General features: G+C 36.8%; 1 protein-coding gene across 1 annotated transcript in view; it reads right to left on the bottom strand.

The window, feature by feature from the left end:
* The window catches only part of otog (otogelin), a 103,189-nt gene extending 89,649 nt beyond the window's left edge, over positions 1 to 13,540 (bottom strand). Inside the window, exons 1-8 of the mRNA XM_034299740.2 lie at positions 13,287 to 13,540; positions 13,026 to 13,083; positions 12,684 to 12,738; positions 5,400 to 5,463; positions 4,801 to 4,908; positions 4,323 to 4,480; positions 3,596 to 3,717; positions 1,992 to 2,200 (exon numbers count right to left, since the gene is read on the bottom strand). Of these exons, the coding sequence (XP_034155631.2) occupies positions 1,992 to 2,200; positions 3,596 to 3,717; positions 4,323 to 4,480; positions 4,801 to 4,908; positions 5,400 to 5,463; positions 12,684 to 12,738; positions 13,026 to 13,083; positions 13,287 to 13,362 (850 nt within the window). The 5' untranslated portion in view covers positions 13,363 to 13,540. The remainder of the gene's footprint in view (positions 1 to 1,991; positions 2,201 to 3,595; positions 3,718 to 4,322; positions 4,481 to 4,800; positions 4,909 to 5,399; positions 5,464 to 12,683; positions 12,739 to 13,025; positions 13,084 to 13,286) is intronic.
* Between the last annotated feature and the right edge of the window lie 2,982 nt (positions 13,541 to 16,522).

Below are 16,522 nucleotides of genomic sequence, written 5' to 3'. Positions count from 1 at the left end.
AGTTACAAAATTCATGACCAAAGTTCTAACTTTACCATTTGGAAAGTTAGAAAAAGCACATAACTCAGAGCCCAGTATGCTAATTAGTGTCAGAAGAGGAGCAGTTTACACCCCACCCTAAGATCATGCTAATTTGAGCAAGCACTTTGGGGTTGGCCCAGCTAGAAAAGGTTAAAACCCCCCGAAACAAAGGAAACTTGGGAGTTCTCATTTATCAACATCTTCTGGGGGTTCTCTTCTATCAACATCTTCCACAAGCTCTCTTCAGTCAACATCTGCAAGAGTCCTCGTCCATTAACAACTCGGGAGTCCTCGTCAACGAACTACCCCAGAGTAGTCCTCATCCATTAAGAGTCACGAAGAGCTCCAGAAGTTTTCGCCCTTCAACATCACGAGGAGATTACGCTCGATCTGAGGCTCTGCATCCTGACTAGCAAAACCTCCAACTCCCACCTTTGCACCACGAGGAACCACCTTTTCTGTCATCAACACTCCTTTGCAGCCCGCCTACGAGACTCGTGCGTGCGTGCCTCACTCCATTCACTATCCTAACTGGTCTTCCAAGACACCACTCAAAAGCAACCAGACCGCTGACGAATCCCTGTCTAGGACAACGCAAACTCAAATACAGTACCTCCAGATTCTAACTGAACTGGTGCATTTAACAAAGTTTAAAGCCCTTCTAAACGTAATGAATGTTAAATTGATAAATTGATAGTTCATTCAGGTCATGGTCTGAGAAATAGCATACAGTCCTAGAAACTAGGGACTTCATTCATTCTCTATTCAAAACCCTTCTCTGTTTGACCTTTGTGTGTGTGCATGCATTATGTGTTAGATTAGTTTCTGTGTTTTAGAATAGTCTAACAAAGTCTCGTCTGATTTTTAAAGGCAAGTGTCTTATGTTTTTGTGGTTAAACTGCCGATCTTGTTACTTTGTTCTTAATATAGTGTTATCTACCCCATGCACAATTAATAAATATAGCTACTAAATTCAACATATCGCTGGACGAATAGTTGATCAGCTATTAAAATATAAAGTTTGCAAAATTTCGCCTTCTGAGCTGATCTGCTAAATTCCTACATACTTTGCTGGAGAATGTGGGCAGCTTAATCTAAACAGCTAATTTCCTACATATTTTCGTGGAAAAAACGGGCGGCTCAACCAAAACAGCTAATTTGCTACATATTTTGGTGGAGAATGTGGCCGGCTTAACCTAAACAGCTAATTTCCTACATATTTTGATGGAGAATGCAGGCAGCTTAATCTAAAAAGCTAATTTCCTACATGCTCATACTCATAAGTTGCTCATAAGCTCATAAATTCCTGTTAATACAATTAGCAGTTTTTTCTTGCCACCATCACCAATGGCTTGCTGATTAGGGATAAATCTATAAATTTAAAATCTATATTTGGAATTTATATATTTCTGTAAAGCTGCTTTGTGACAATGTCCACTGTTAAAAGCATTATGCAAATAAAATTTAATTGAATTAAATTGACCTAACAACCCTAATGAATTTATTCTTTAGAATAAATTTTTTTTTAAAATTTGTTATTCCTGAATGAAATGGCTTCATTTCTCTTTTCGAAAATTCAGCATCACTAGTGGTTTAAGGTGTGCAGGTGGTCTAATAAGTCTGCAGCAGGTTGTGTTTGCTCTGCTAGCCAAGATATAATAAACAGTGATTTTTCAGCTATATATTTAAAATGGATTTATCAATATCCATATTTATCAATATTTGCCTGATAATATAATCTATATTTCTTCATGACAAAGGGGTTGTAGAGTGTATGAGTGAATGAAATTACTTATGTATTTTGGATTCTCCAAGCATATTCAGATAGCATTACATAAACCTCATGTGACAGTTTGAAGAAAAAAGTTTGGCTTTTTTCAAATACAGCACCAGATAGCTGTAACTGTGATTGCATCAATTTACAAAAGTTAATTCATACAATACTGCCTACAGCAAAAAAAAAAACTTACCATAGCTGGTTTTCAGATCATCCTGGACATCTGCATTGAAGTTGCCACACAGTCCACAGGTGCGACCCACAAATTCTGGACTCATTTTAATATAGATGGAGCTGCTAAGGCCCTGCCATGCCAGCATGAAAACCTGATGCTGTGATACCAGGATGTAGTCAGAGATCCTCTCCAGCTCAATATCATGAAAGGTATGAGGGAGCTGTAGACTAGAGAAAATAAATATAAAAAAATAAATATTGTTAGAACTATACGCACTAGTGCTTTCAATCCTTGTGATCTTACATACTGCACATTCTTGTGTTTTTGCTGCTCTGACACACCTGAAACACAGACATAATTCAAACCAGAAGCTGACAAAACATTCAGCATAAGTAATGTCAGTGTTGATTGCAGATGTCCAAGGTACAGTCCAAGGTACAGTAATTATAACCAGAACATTACCCATACTGTACTCTGTCACTGTTTTTAATTGGATTTTGAATTTATTCCAGTTTAAGGCTATATTTTCTCCAGAACAAAACAAGTTTGAACCTTGTTACTGCAAGTCAGTGACTTAATATCAAAAGATATTTACACAATACTGAAATGATCCATATTCCACGTAAGCTTACTTAAGTGATTAAATGGATTTTCCGGGTGGCCCTTTTGGATTATCAAAATTACTTGTTCATACCATCGTACACAATTTCTGTATTGATTCCACACTACACACATAGTTCAACTCTGGATATGGCCCTTAGTCAAGACAATACAATACAGATACACAAATGTTTTTTTGTCATAACATAATAATCATTTATTTTTATTAGTAGTAGTAGTAGTAGTAGTAGCAGTAGTAGTAGTAGCAGTAATTTATTATTAGAATTTAATTATTTATATCATAATAATTTTAACTAACCCTGTAAGAAAAGCTACAACTGATTTTTTTTAACTTCATGCTATGAAGCGAACATGCCAAAAACATTCATACAGTACATTAATATTTCATTATCTAATGATGATAAACTAAGGATGAATAACTGTGGCTGCATTTCTATTTTATGTTTGAAGCTAGCTAAGCAAAATAATGTTAATCTCATGATGATTTTAGGCAGTTAATCACAAAGTAATGACAGTTGGTTAACAGTTGAAGAACTTGTAAAAGTTGTCATCCCTAGTATAAACTTATTATTTCAAACTATTGGAATTATCAGGCACTTAAATGTGCTCAAACATGAATGCTAAAAAAAAATGCAGTTGCCATATGATGAGGCATGTAATGAAGCTGGAGGGACCACAATCTCTTTTCCTATTGAACACATCACATATCCTCACCCCAAACCAGCAAAGAGTCTGAAATGTAACAATATACTGTAGATCAACTGTACACCGTATCTCTGCAAATCTACATGGTTTAAACATAGCACACATTTAAGTGCTAACCATTCTAATCATAGAAGATAATTTATAATTAAATGAATATTGTGTTCATCTGACAGATTTTTAGGTGAAAATTTTTAATTTACAAAACAAAAATAGTCACATTAGCACAAGCACTCATACTGTATATGCAAACCATAGCACTGTCATATATTTAATAAAACCTTTTAGTATTTTTTTACCTTTGACCTTTGAATGTGACATCGAATCCTTGTAACCTAATCTCGCCTACCCATGGCAAGAAAAGGCTTACTGATCGTCTGCAGGAATATGGATTAGAATTGCATTCTGGGTCATTATGGACCTGCAAAAGACAGCACAGAAAAGGATATGCAAAATAGTGCATAAACAGAAGATAAATGTGTTTCTACATATAATAATTCTTTATAGGATTCCTCCTTCTAGTCATCATAATGTTACTGTTGACCAGCCCTTTAATTCAGTGACAAATGATCTTGGCATTTAACCCACAGAAAGTCCAAGATAAACCAGCTTCACTAGTCTGAATTCCCTTCAGTGAATCTTAGAGAACAAAGCCAGTGGTGTTTGCTGTTGTGGCCCTGCCCATAATTACTGTATTAAACTAGAAGGGACATAAATGACTCCAATAATGAGATCACTTTCCCTAAACTGGCCCAAAGCTATCTTCCCAAACCTGCACCACACACACACACACACACACACAATTAAACAAGCACAGCTCTACTATCTGATAAAATACAACTCTACTACCATTACAGCTAACCTACAGCTAGATCTAACCCAAAAAAACTGCTAATGAATCTATAATTTTAAAAAGCATATGTCACTTTTTACGTTAATAAAACCAACACACAAATAAACTTTATCAAAAAACATTGTACCTGTTCAACAACATTGGATGACATGTTTCTGTGAATGTGTATGTACCTGTATGAACACACTTGATTTTGTGTTGTCCTCACAGTCTTTCAGGAGTGTATAGCTGCACTTGCCAGGGAAGTAGTAATAAAGGCCATCAAATGTCTCATAATTGTATTGCCCCCATGATCGACATGTCATCTCTCTCTCCAAGCCTGTATTTGGAACTAAAACATCTCCCATATTATTTGCATGCTCAAATAAAAGTCCAAGTCAAGGACTAAATTTACAAGAGTGCAAAATGTTTTTTTTTTTTTTGTAATTTGTTCAGTTGAGTCCATGTCAATGCCAGGTACCATTTTCTATTTATTAAATAATTGTTTTATTGAATTTATATGTGATTATATATGACTTAAATCTCTCAAACTTACAGTGAAACTGCCAACAGGTAAAAAGCTAAATAAACATTCATTTTTTTTTTTCAATTTTCAGAATATTCAAAGTATTATAAATATTCAAAGAGAAAACCCTAAATGTTATTAGGTACCTGTTTGGCAGTGTGATCCAGTAGCCTGATAGAAAGAACAGTTGCAGGAGTCTGGATAGAGACAATGATCCCCATTCAGACATGGAAACATACAAGGATCTGTACTCCCTGTAGAATTAAAAGTGCTGCATATTATGATTTGTTTGTGAGTATGCCGCCAAATATTAAAATCTAACTTTTTTGTGCAAGAAAATATTGTGAGTTAAACATTACATTTTGAAACTGAAATCATTAAATCAAATCAAAACTGAAAACATGAAATCATATATATATATATGAAGTACTGTATGTTAACTGTATTTAAAGTAATAAACATTTCAACCATATTCAAAGGATCCATGCACTTTTGCGCAATCAAAGACATGATTATGTTGTAAATGTATTCAGTTTTTTATCTTGTTATTTGACTATTATGCTGTGTTTGTGAAATTAAAGCTGTATTCCATTTCCAATAATAACAAAGTGAAACAAAGTTACCAAGTTAAAGATGATTTTGATTATAAATATAGGAGTAGTTCACAAGATAGTTCAGTTGTGCATTCTTAAATATCAATAGATATAGATATATTGCTAGCTTTAGCCATAGAAGTGGCCCCTACCCCTGGATCTGCGGCCAGCCCATGCTTCACTCTGCTCTGAGGATGTGTTGTTTAACTGGACTTGCTTTGAAAGGAAATGCAGTTAACACAATGCATATTAATGAATAACAGTAGGAGTAATCATACTGAAGCAACCAGTTTAATCAGTGTAATGCAATTGCACTTGGTCGCTTGAAACTAAAAGGCAAGGTGAGATGAGGTGGTCTCCAAATTAGCATTCCAAAACATCCTTTCAACAAAGCTGAACAATTTAATTAATCAAACTCCCCATTTTTTAGTGGGAAAATAAGTGTTCATGGTATTCTCACTGGAAAATGTATTATGAAAAATGTTAATGGGTCTTTATGGGATTTCTGGACATCTTCATGAAAGCCCATAAAACACAGTGGATGCCATGGAAGCTCAGTTAGCCCCTCATGATCAGCTTTCACAAGAATGTAGGTACACTGATACTTTATTAACTTTTTGGGCATTTTTTTGAAGGTACCTCGAGCAAGAAGTAAGTGCATTTTATAACAATAAAATATGTCAGCTTGTCAGATCCCCTGTGAACCTATTTTAGAATTACTATCTTCCTGTTATCTAGAGCTGTTGGTCTTTTCAGTTTATTGGTTGTTTTTTTCCATATTTTAATTTGTAGGACATCTGATATTGCTTTATTTGAAACAGCATATACTTCTGTCACATTAAGCCTTAATCTTCTGTTCAAAAATAGTGAAAAAGGCTGTTTGGTTTTATTTTACCCAAATAGTACATCTGTATAAAATAAAGAATATTCATCTACAATTTTCTGACAAATGAATGCACAAAAGGTTTTCCAAAAACATAAAAGTATGGGAACAGTTCTAAAATGGCAAACTCTCATCAGCAAGAAAATATAAATATACTAAGCCAAATTAACAATAAATTAATTATCAAAATAGGCCAAATGAAGAAAAGCATTTGATATGTTTACACATGCAATAGCATTATAAGGAGAGATTTTAATCCTCATGTTCTGTTCAGTGTTCTCACACTTTTTTTTGTTGCATCTGCTAAAACCTCCATTCATATTACACACATTATATTCAGGTCATTTTGACCTGAGAATAAAACATATTACAGAAAATGGTGAGTGGTGAAGTATCAATTGACACTAACTACTTTTCACAAAAAGAAAACAAATATGTGAATTCACATTGCCTCCATGCCTTATTTTCAGTCATATCTGATTATACATATCCACAGGTATAAGGAGTGGTTTTGTGTCTCTTTACTCTTCCCCAAAAACATGTATTTATGTATTCGAGATTAGTAATTTCAAATATTTTCTAATTTAATCTAGAAATTCCAGTTATGCTTAGGAAAGTTTTCCCTCTTAAAGTTGGGTCTGGTAAGAACCACATATTGAATGATTTCTGAAGTTTGTCAATGATTGTATCAAAATATAGTTTGCATCTAACATCAGTATCTTTTGTTATCACAGTGTCACAACTGACCTGAAACTGAAATTCTTGCATTATTTAATATATAGAAGATCACATTATTTATAGAAATAGAACAGAAAGCAGAATATATACTGTTTGATTATTGCTTGATTGTTGATACATTTAAGCAATATGACACAAGCAAGAGTTCATTTATACTGCATACTGGCATGGCTGTGTTTTGGCCATAGGCAGGAGACAAATTACATGAAGGGCCAAATGTTTTATAAATAAAAGATTAATATCTAGTAACTGACATTTCTGACAAAAGGATTTACTAAATAATTTGTTTATTTTTGCTCTGTGAAAGGAAATAGATCCTGAAGAAGCCACACTCACTGATAGCCTGACAGCTGGCTGGCTAACTAGCTCACAATGATTTGTACATTCCCACTATAGGTGCATCTGGTGAAAATGGCTTCCCTTCTTCCTTTTCATCTTTATCTGGTGAGCTTTCAAATTTTAATTTAAAAGTTATTTTGTATTATTTGTCATGTCTACTGATGATGTCGCTAACTACTCTAGTAATGGTTTCAGTGAAACTGTTACTAGAATTGGAATTGTATGTAGCGAACACAGACAATCAGAGTGATACAAACAGTGAAACGTCCCAGTGCAGTTATAACTGTACAAGCACTCTTGGAACACCGCTTATCCAATCAATTTAGTGGACCAGAACTAACTGTTGTATAAATGCAAATTAAAACATTCCTCTCAATGTTATAGGCACTTGGCATTCAGAGAAGTAATACTCCACTTTAAAAAAAGTTGAATATGCTTGTTTGCTCTCCTTGCTGCGTACAAATAGCAAAACTGTCACCTTGTGACTGTGACTCTACATGTGGGGAGTCCTTTGCTGCATTGTTGTGGAAGTAACAAAATGAGCAGAAGACTTGCCTGTTTAGCTCCCTGGAATGGAAAGTAAGTGCCTTTACTAAGTTGGAATGAGGTTATCTCACAATGACTTCATTTAAGAGCTGCTATGCACATTCAGAAGCACACTGAAGCTGTGACCTGGTTTCATAAGTGGTACAGGGTGATAAAACCAGAAAGATGTGGTTTTTGAAAGGTGAAAAAGCTCTGCACAACATGCAGTCCAATATAAAGGAGCTGACATGCTAGTTAATACTGTAGCAAAATTAACTATGAATAAGACCACAATAGAAACACGCACACAGTCATTATATAGCAGCGATGACTTCATGAATTTTTTCAATGGTAAAATTGAAAATATCAGGCAAAAAAATTCAGACTATTAATTTAAAACCGGACAGTTTTATAACTAACCCTGTAGATGATAATATAATAATATCAGATCAACAATTACAATGTTTTACTCCCCTTGAAGAGACTGAACTAATTTCGACAACAAAATTATCAACCTATATACTAGATTCTTTACCTACTTTTTTCTTCAAACAGATAATTCCTGAAACAATCAAACCTTTTTTAAAGATAATCAGTTCTTCCCTTAGCATTGGCTATGTACCTAAATCTTTTAAATTTGTAGGCATTAAAGGCCCTTTCCTGGCTCAGGTCTTATTTGACTGATCGTTATCAGTTTGTAGACGTAAATGGTGACTTCTCTTCTCATGCTAAGGTAAAGTTTGGTGTCCCGCAAGGCTCTGTTTTAGGCCCACTACTCTTTTCTCTATATATGCTACCTTTGGGCAAAATTATTCGTAAACATGGTATTAGCTTCCACTGTTATGCTGATAACACACAGTTGTATGTTTCAGCAAAGCCAGATAATAAAGTTGAGGAATGTGTAAAAGACATTAGAAACTGGATGCTTATTAACTTTGTCTTACTTAATTCTGACAAGACAGAAGTACAGTACTTGTACTAGGACCACATGCAGTTAGAAGTAAGCTTTCTGATTACGTGATAACTCTGGATGGCCTTTCTGTTTCATCATGTGCAGCAGTAAAAGATCTTGGTGTGATTATCGACTCTAGTCTTTCTTTTGAAGCTCATGTAGATAACATAACTAGGATCGCTTTCTTTCATCTCAGAAATATTGCTAAAATAAGAAAAATATTGTCACTACACGATGCAGAATAATTAGTTCATGGTTTTTTTTTTACCTCTAGGTTGGATTAATGTAATGCCTTACTGTCTGGATGTTCAAGTAGATGCATAAACAAGCTCCAGTTAGTCCAGAATGCAGCAGCAAGAGTCTTACTAGAATCAGAAAATATGACATCACCCATATCTTATCCACACTGCATTGGCTCCCAATCAAATTTCGATTGATTATAAAATACTACTATTGACCTATAAAGCACTAAACAGTCTTGCGCCACAGTACCTGAGCGAACTTTTGTTGATGATCTTTTATGATCCGCCACGCCTACTTAGATCAAAAGGTGCAGGCTATTTGTCGATACCTCGAATACTGCGTGCTACAGCTGGGGGTAGAGCTTTCTCTTACAAAGCCCCACAGCCCCCCCCCACACACACGTTCACTCAGGTTTGTCGATAGTGGAGTGGCTGGCTGCCTTATGTCCCAGGGTGCCCTCATGTCTGTGTTAGCTTCTGGCTCTCCCTTTTAGTTATGCTATCATAGCTAGTCTTGCCGGAGTCCTTGCTTGCACTCTGCATGCAAAGTACATTGTCCTTAGCCATTAGAGGACAAAAGCTTTCCTAACAATCTCTCCCTCTCTCTCCATCTCTCTCTCTCCCTCACTCTCTGTCGAGCTACACATGCTACTTCTGAGATGCCAGAGATGCCAGTGATCCTGACTCCTTCTGCTCCCTGGACCTGCCTGACCCATCCTGATGCCCTACTTCTGGTTGGAGTTCTCATCGTTTGCTCGCTCGCTGCTGCTGGGGGTGGCCCCATATGGACGGCCTGAAGAACCATTTGGATTGCTGGGGATAGTGCCACCTGGGGGCTGTGGAGATGGCTTGGGGATCACATATGGGGAGCTGTACTGTAATGGCTTGGGACTGCAATTGCTGTAGTGGCTTTGGGGCTGCAGCTGCCATGAGCACCTTCGTATTCAGGACTCCATCAGTGGACAGTGGATAGATTTTAACCAACCGGACTTCTTGCAAAAACTGTGATGAATTTACTGGTTGTACAATTGCACTATTTGTCCATATAGTACACAATAATAGAAGGGATTTATTTATAATTGCACTATCCCTTGCACCCAGATGAGGATGGGTTCCCTTTTGAGCCTGGTTCCTCTCGCACAGTTTCTTCCTCATATTGCCTCAGGGAGTTTTTCCTTGCCACCGTCGCCTCTGGCTTGCTCATTAGGGATAAATTCACATATTTACAATATATTTTTTGTGAATCCATTTATTTCTGTAAAGCTGCTTTGTGACAATGTCCACTGTTAAAAGCGCTATACAAATAAAATTGAATTGAATTGAACTGAATTGAATAGAACAAATTATGTTTTATTCCTAAAACATGGCAGAGTTGCTTTTGGCCCTTAATAAGATAGTGCTCATAACTGCAGTTGCAATAGGTATAGGAACCCTACAGGTAACAATCCAAACAATGAGAGACATAGCAGTAAAGTGCAGTAGTTCACTGGGATAGTTAATGCAAATAGGAAGACAAGTTGGCAGGCTCAGGACATATTACAAACCCTGTGCTATAAGGCTCAACCATAATGAGTGATGGCTGGTCACAATACCAAATGTGGGGGCTAAAAGAATTCTGTTATCTTTTATTAACTCTGCGTTACTATTATGAAACCAGTATGGTTGTGTCTTCACATGGGGTCTCATCATAGGCATAAAACTAAAATCATGTATACACTAACTGAAAGACAGGCAGCAAAATTCATGATTGGTATTTTTTAAGTCAAGTGTGTCTTCCCAATAGCAATGTGTCAGCTAAACGGGCAGAACAATGTTAGCTCCAATGCACACTAAATCACTATTTGACACAACTGTGAACAAGGTATTGTGTATATACATCCCCAGTCTATACTTCACATTATTCTGTGCATTTTTACTTATGACCATTAGTGGTGCTACGGTCTTTGTTCTACCAAAGTAAAAGAAATTATTCAGTTTAAGCTATTTATTATTTTTTATGTATTTTTCCTCACCCTGCTAGCTCATCTATATCAACTGGCCCTGGTATAAAAAAATATATACTAATCAGTGATACAACAGGAGCATTATTCTTGAAATTTTCAGACAAATTATAGGGAAATAATCAAGAAATATTCTTTGACAGGTGAGATACGCTGTGTAAGTCTGTTCTCCCTACCAAATACAGCTCAGATAAGAAAGCCTATGAACAGCACTTGTGAATAAAATATCATACCAGGATTATGAATCTGGGATTCATCATAAAGTTTTTCACTAGGTGATATACCTTGTCCTAATCTGTTCCCCCCACCAAATACACCTCAGAGAAGCCCCAGTGGATAAAATACCAGAAAAATACTACACCAGATATTTTATTATTGGTATAATCTGATGGCTTTTCACTATTTGAAACATTTTTTTGACAGGTGAAATATATAGTGCCTTGCATAATATTCACTACCTTGAACTTTGAACCTAGAAATGAAATGGACTTAACTTTTTTTTTTACCATTTAATATACACGGTATGTCTAACATTTAAATTTTGTTGCATAAGTAGCAATACCATGTTTCACTGCTATTAAGCTTTCTGTGATATGTCTCTATCAGCTTTGCACATTTGCAACTGTGTCATCAGTGCTCAACTATATACTCCGGTCTCTCTGAATAGCTAATCTCTGGTCTGAAGCAAAATCTGGCCGTTCGACATAAATTAGTTTAAGTAAACTGATTTGAAAGTAAGCCGTTCGCTCTTATCTATTCTGTTTGCCTCTTTTTGTAGGCTACATCACAACCTGGTATCTTATTTCAGTAATTTCATGTAGTCCAGACTGGGACTACAAAAGGATGGATTCTGACAACGTGTTATGAAGGAGGCCAGTGTCGTCCTCCTCCAAAGAGAGAGAGAGAGAGAGAGAGAGAATAGGGCTCACAGAGAACAGCTCCGCCTCTACTGACCTCGGAGACACCTGAAACCAGACTGTTGTGCCCTCGCAATGACGCCCTTTATCCTCCCCAGAAAACGAATTAGAAAAAGAGTTTAGAGCTGCTAGTTTCTTATATCAAAGAAAAGAATAGCTAGCCCAACAGGTTACTGTTGGTTGTCAATATTTTCTTTACTACAAACATTTACACCACTTAACGATTAGTGGCAAAGCGACTGAATGTGAGGCGTCTACCGCATCTAGACAACGGAGCTTGATAACTGCGATGTAACTGCTAAGAGCAGAAAGCTCTACAAAAATCTACCCTACAATTTTTTTGCTAGGCACATCACTGGACGCCTACCGTTTTGGGGAAAAAGGGTCTTAGTTTTTTCCTTCTCGGGGAGCCCTTTAAGGGTGAGTAGAGCACACGGAATTTCCCTGTCCGAGTGGGCTCCAATTACCTATATAACCCTTTAATAAGTTTTAAGCACTCATGAGAAATCCTTCTGTTAAAGAGTCTAACAGATAACACCGATATTCAGCTTATTGTCTCCTTTATAAGACGTCGTCTCTGTGTTAAAAGAGTGTTACAAATTTTTTTTTTTTTTTTTTTTTTTGTAATTCAATACGGGATGATATATTGTATTAGCTTTTATAATAAGTTTATTTTACTTAAATATATGCACCAATAAAATCGTGTGCCAAAGTACCTTCTTCCGTCCTGTAATAATATGCATTTAACCTTATGCGACTGCATTTAGCCCAGGTGTGCAGACCCGGGGTGTCGGAGCGCACTGAGTGCAATGCTTCACCGCCTCAGCATAGCTCTCCTACCTGCTCGGCTTGAGAACGGGTCTCCCATTTCGCCAGCATTATCCCACTGCTCCCGCTGGTCACACACACACACACACACACACACACACACAGACAGAGAGAGAGAGAGAGAGAGAGAGAGAACAAGGCAGGGTTTGTTCCTTACAGGTAATCAGCACTTCGGCCTGATAAATATATAGCTTAGCCTATTGTCTATGCATTTAAGAAAACTAGAAAACAAACTAGAACATAGTTGGCAAATGATTGCCTAACAGCATTAGAAGACGCCGACTGGTTTATTATACAGTTACTATGTCTGGTTACTATATTAAACAATATACTAAGAGCGACGATAAAACTTACTTTTCAAGATCATGCTGGTGAGTTAAATTCACTCTTTCAACGGCCCACAAAATACGCACTGAAAAGAGATTGCGATATTAGTGGATATCACCTAAATTTAAAGTCGGTTTTTAGGTGAAATATGGCATAATTAACTGCAGCATCTCCGCAGACAGGCAGACTCTCAACTCCAATGTGCTCCATTCTACGTTTAGCATTATTTAGCACCCAGTCTAAAGAAAGTTTAAAAGTACAATAGATTACCAGTAGATTGATTCTTACCTTGATGTATCAAACAAACACAGACCAATAAACAGTAAAACAATCCCTTCTGGATTAGGTTTGATTTAGGATCCATTCGTAACTCACATATACCACTTAGGTGGAATCAAACTCTTCCCTTGCGGTCCCCAACTGATTCTACAGAACTACCGACTCATTTTTTCAGAGATAGCAGAGTTCTGCTCACGCCTGCTTCTGTTCCTCCTTCTGTTTCCGGTAGCTTCCCAGCTGCTCACCTGGAGGCTCGAGCCTCGCGCTCATTAGCATAATGTATTCAGTCCAACACAGATTCTAATCTTTACAGTCCTTACGCCACTATATAGGTCAGCGGACCAAGTCTAATCTAAACCCAGAGATAAGTAATTTCTAAATTAGGCTACATAAGTTAAATACGTGAATTGGACAACTGAACAATAGAGCCGTAACCTATAAAACAATGGACAAAGTACTTTTGACATTTATTAAACAAAAAAGCAAACGCACAAAAGGCACAAATTAAAATGATAACCGTTGTGAAACTATCACGTAAAATAGCTAGATAAACATAATTATTGTTAATTTTAGCGTATTTATTCATGTCAGTAAAACAAATTTCAATAACAGGATTTGGAAAAATCTCCAAATTATTCATCAGCATATCTAATATTGTATGTAGACTAAGTAAATTGACTACATATTAAGATGTTGGCCTGAGTAACATTCTATCATTTATTTCTAAGAGCAATAACAACAATAGGGTTTAGAAAATAGGCTAAGCCTATTTTCCAAATTCATAAACAATCTTTTCTAAAATTCAGTATGAACAGATTAAGTAAAATCAAACAAAAACACCACCAAATGGTAACATTTTCTAATTATTTCACTGCAGTAACAGCATAACAAATGATTTAAAAAAAAAATGAATATAAGAGCCGCAGCGCATTCTGAGAGGGTAATTCATGTCAGTCGCGCAGGGAGGCGGTGCGATGCTTCAGTGGCGCAGGGAGATGGAGCGATGTCCTCAGCGGAGCCAAGATGCAAAGCGGCGACGAGGCCCTCAATGGAGCCTACAGGCAAAACAGCAACGTCTTCTGTGGAGTCAGGCGAGGTGGAGTAGGCCTCTTAGCGGACACCGCATAGCCAGACAAGATGACTGGTGAAACAAGCATAACATGTGGCACAAGGGAGCGGCTTACCGGACTGAACTCGACATTCCTGTCCTGAGAGATGGCTTTAGTAGTGCTGAGAGCCGTCCGTTCATCACATTGCTTAAAAGCTACAATCCGTCCCTTTCTGCTTAGTCTCGTGTATCACACTGCGTCCTTCAGCAGCAAAGACTTCTGTAACGTGCGGTGAGATGAGGCAGGACGAAAGCGCATAAACTCAGCATGTATTTTACTGTGGTAAATTCTAATCTATCCTACTGGTATCACATTGGTAGCTCTGGTATGATAGGGGAGACCTAGTGGGTGGGAATTGGCCAAAAATAATTAGGGAGAAAATCGGGAAAGGAAAAAGAAAGTTTATTTTTTTTCCTCATAGAACCTTTCTCGCTGCTGTACTCTTTTAAGCTTTTATTAGCACCTAACTGCCCAGGTCCTGAAGGTTTTTTTTTTTTTTTTTAAATCATTTCCAGTGTAACTGTGGGTGCCACAGTCAGCTTAGTGAATGTTTATTTGTAAATTCAGATGGTTTATGAGCAGTGTTTTATCTTAGTTTTTATCTTTTTTTATTACTCAGATCTGTTTAGTATAATGCTGGTATAATACAATTTTAAATGTTACAATGTTTATACTATGTTCCCTATATTGTTGTTCATTTCGATACATATTCACTGAAAACCTGGGAAGCCTAGCTTAAATTTAAGCACTGTTGCTCTAACAACTGAAACATTGATAATATCATTAACTTTGATAATAAAACAGAAAAGTTCACAAGTGATTCAGAAGTTCAGATCTAGAAGAAAAAAAAAAGAGACTGTTCTGTTCATTCAGTCTTCATTCAATAGCTTGTGTTCAGTGGCACAGAATGGTTGATGATGCATAGGATGAAGAGATTCTCTGTGGATGTGGTAGAGGTCAAAGCATACACACACACACACATTTGCTAAACTTCACTAGGAACCACTACCTGATGTGTGGGTGCTCTGTGTGGCTGCATGCATAAATGTGGATCTCAGTGCTCAGATTACACTCAGGAAATAGAGAGAATAGAGAAAGAAATAGAGAGAGGGACACAGGGCTTTAGAGGCAAAAGATCAAATGAAATCCCACAGGTATGGGGCAGGGTGAGGGGTCGCCTTTGTCCTCCTCTGTATCATCTGTCTAAGGGCTGAGTTATACATCTACATCCATGTGTCTGCGGAGCATATGCATACACTCACATAGAACTCTGCCTTCATACGTGCACGTAACATGAATGTGCCCACTATGGGGCAGTGTCACATAAACCTAAACAGAACAGAAAGTGTGGTCCATTAAAAAATCTTATACATAATAAGTAGAGACAGAAACTGATGAAAAACACCTCCTGAAAATATCAGGTCAGACCTACCCATGCTGTGAGTTTCTGAGACTGGTGTCTTTAATAAATTGTCTCTTCTATAATAAAACTTTATATATCAGTTTTTCTCCTGCATGTCTTGTTTGTATCATACATGGCAATATGTTCACATTTATCTATAATTGATTTATTGACAGTAAACTAAAATCATGATGGTGTGGCCTATGCAAATATAAATTGAGAGGCTTGTTAATGGCTGTAGTAATTATACTGGCCAATTTAAGCAATCTGCAGGACAGCACACTCCCAGTATCATACAACGGAGCAACTCCAATAAAAAAAAATTAAAGCATCTTTTTTATCGTTCTGTGACTGATAGATACATACAGTCAGGTCCAGAAGTATTTGGACAATGACAGAGTTTTTGTGATTTTGCCTTTATACACCACCACAATGGATTTGAAATAAAACAATCAAGATGTGATAGAAGTGTAGTGTATACTTTCAGCTTTATTTTAGGAGGTTCCACAAAAATATGGCATTTACCATTTAGGAATTACAGCCATTTTAAGCAAAGGACTTCCATTTTCAGGGGCTCGAAGGTATTTGGACAATTGACTGACAAGAAGTTAATTGACCAGGGGCGGTCCATTCCCTCATTACTTCAAGACAAATGAAGCAGATAAAAGGTCTGGAGTTGATATCAGCATTTCAAGTCAAGTGGAGTTTATTGTCATTTCAACCATATACAGCTA

Source organism: Pangasianodon hypophthalmus, chromosome 25 (genome assembly GCF_027358585.1).
Source record: "Pangasianodon hypophthalmus isolate fPanHyp1 chromosome 25, fPanHyp1.pri, whole genome shotgun sequence".
Classification (NCBI taxonomy): domain Eukaryota; kingdom Metazoa; phylum Chordata; class Actinopteri; order Siluriformes; family Pangasiidae; genus Pangasianodon; species Pangasianodon hypophthalmus.
The sequence above is the reverse complement of the archived record's forward strand: the minus strand, read 5'-3'. Positions and strand labels throughout refer to the sequence as shown.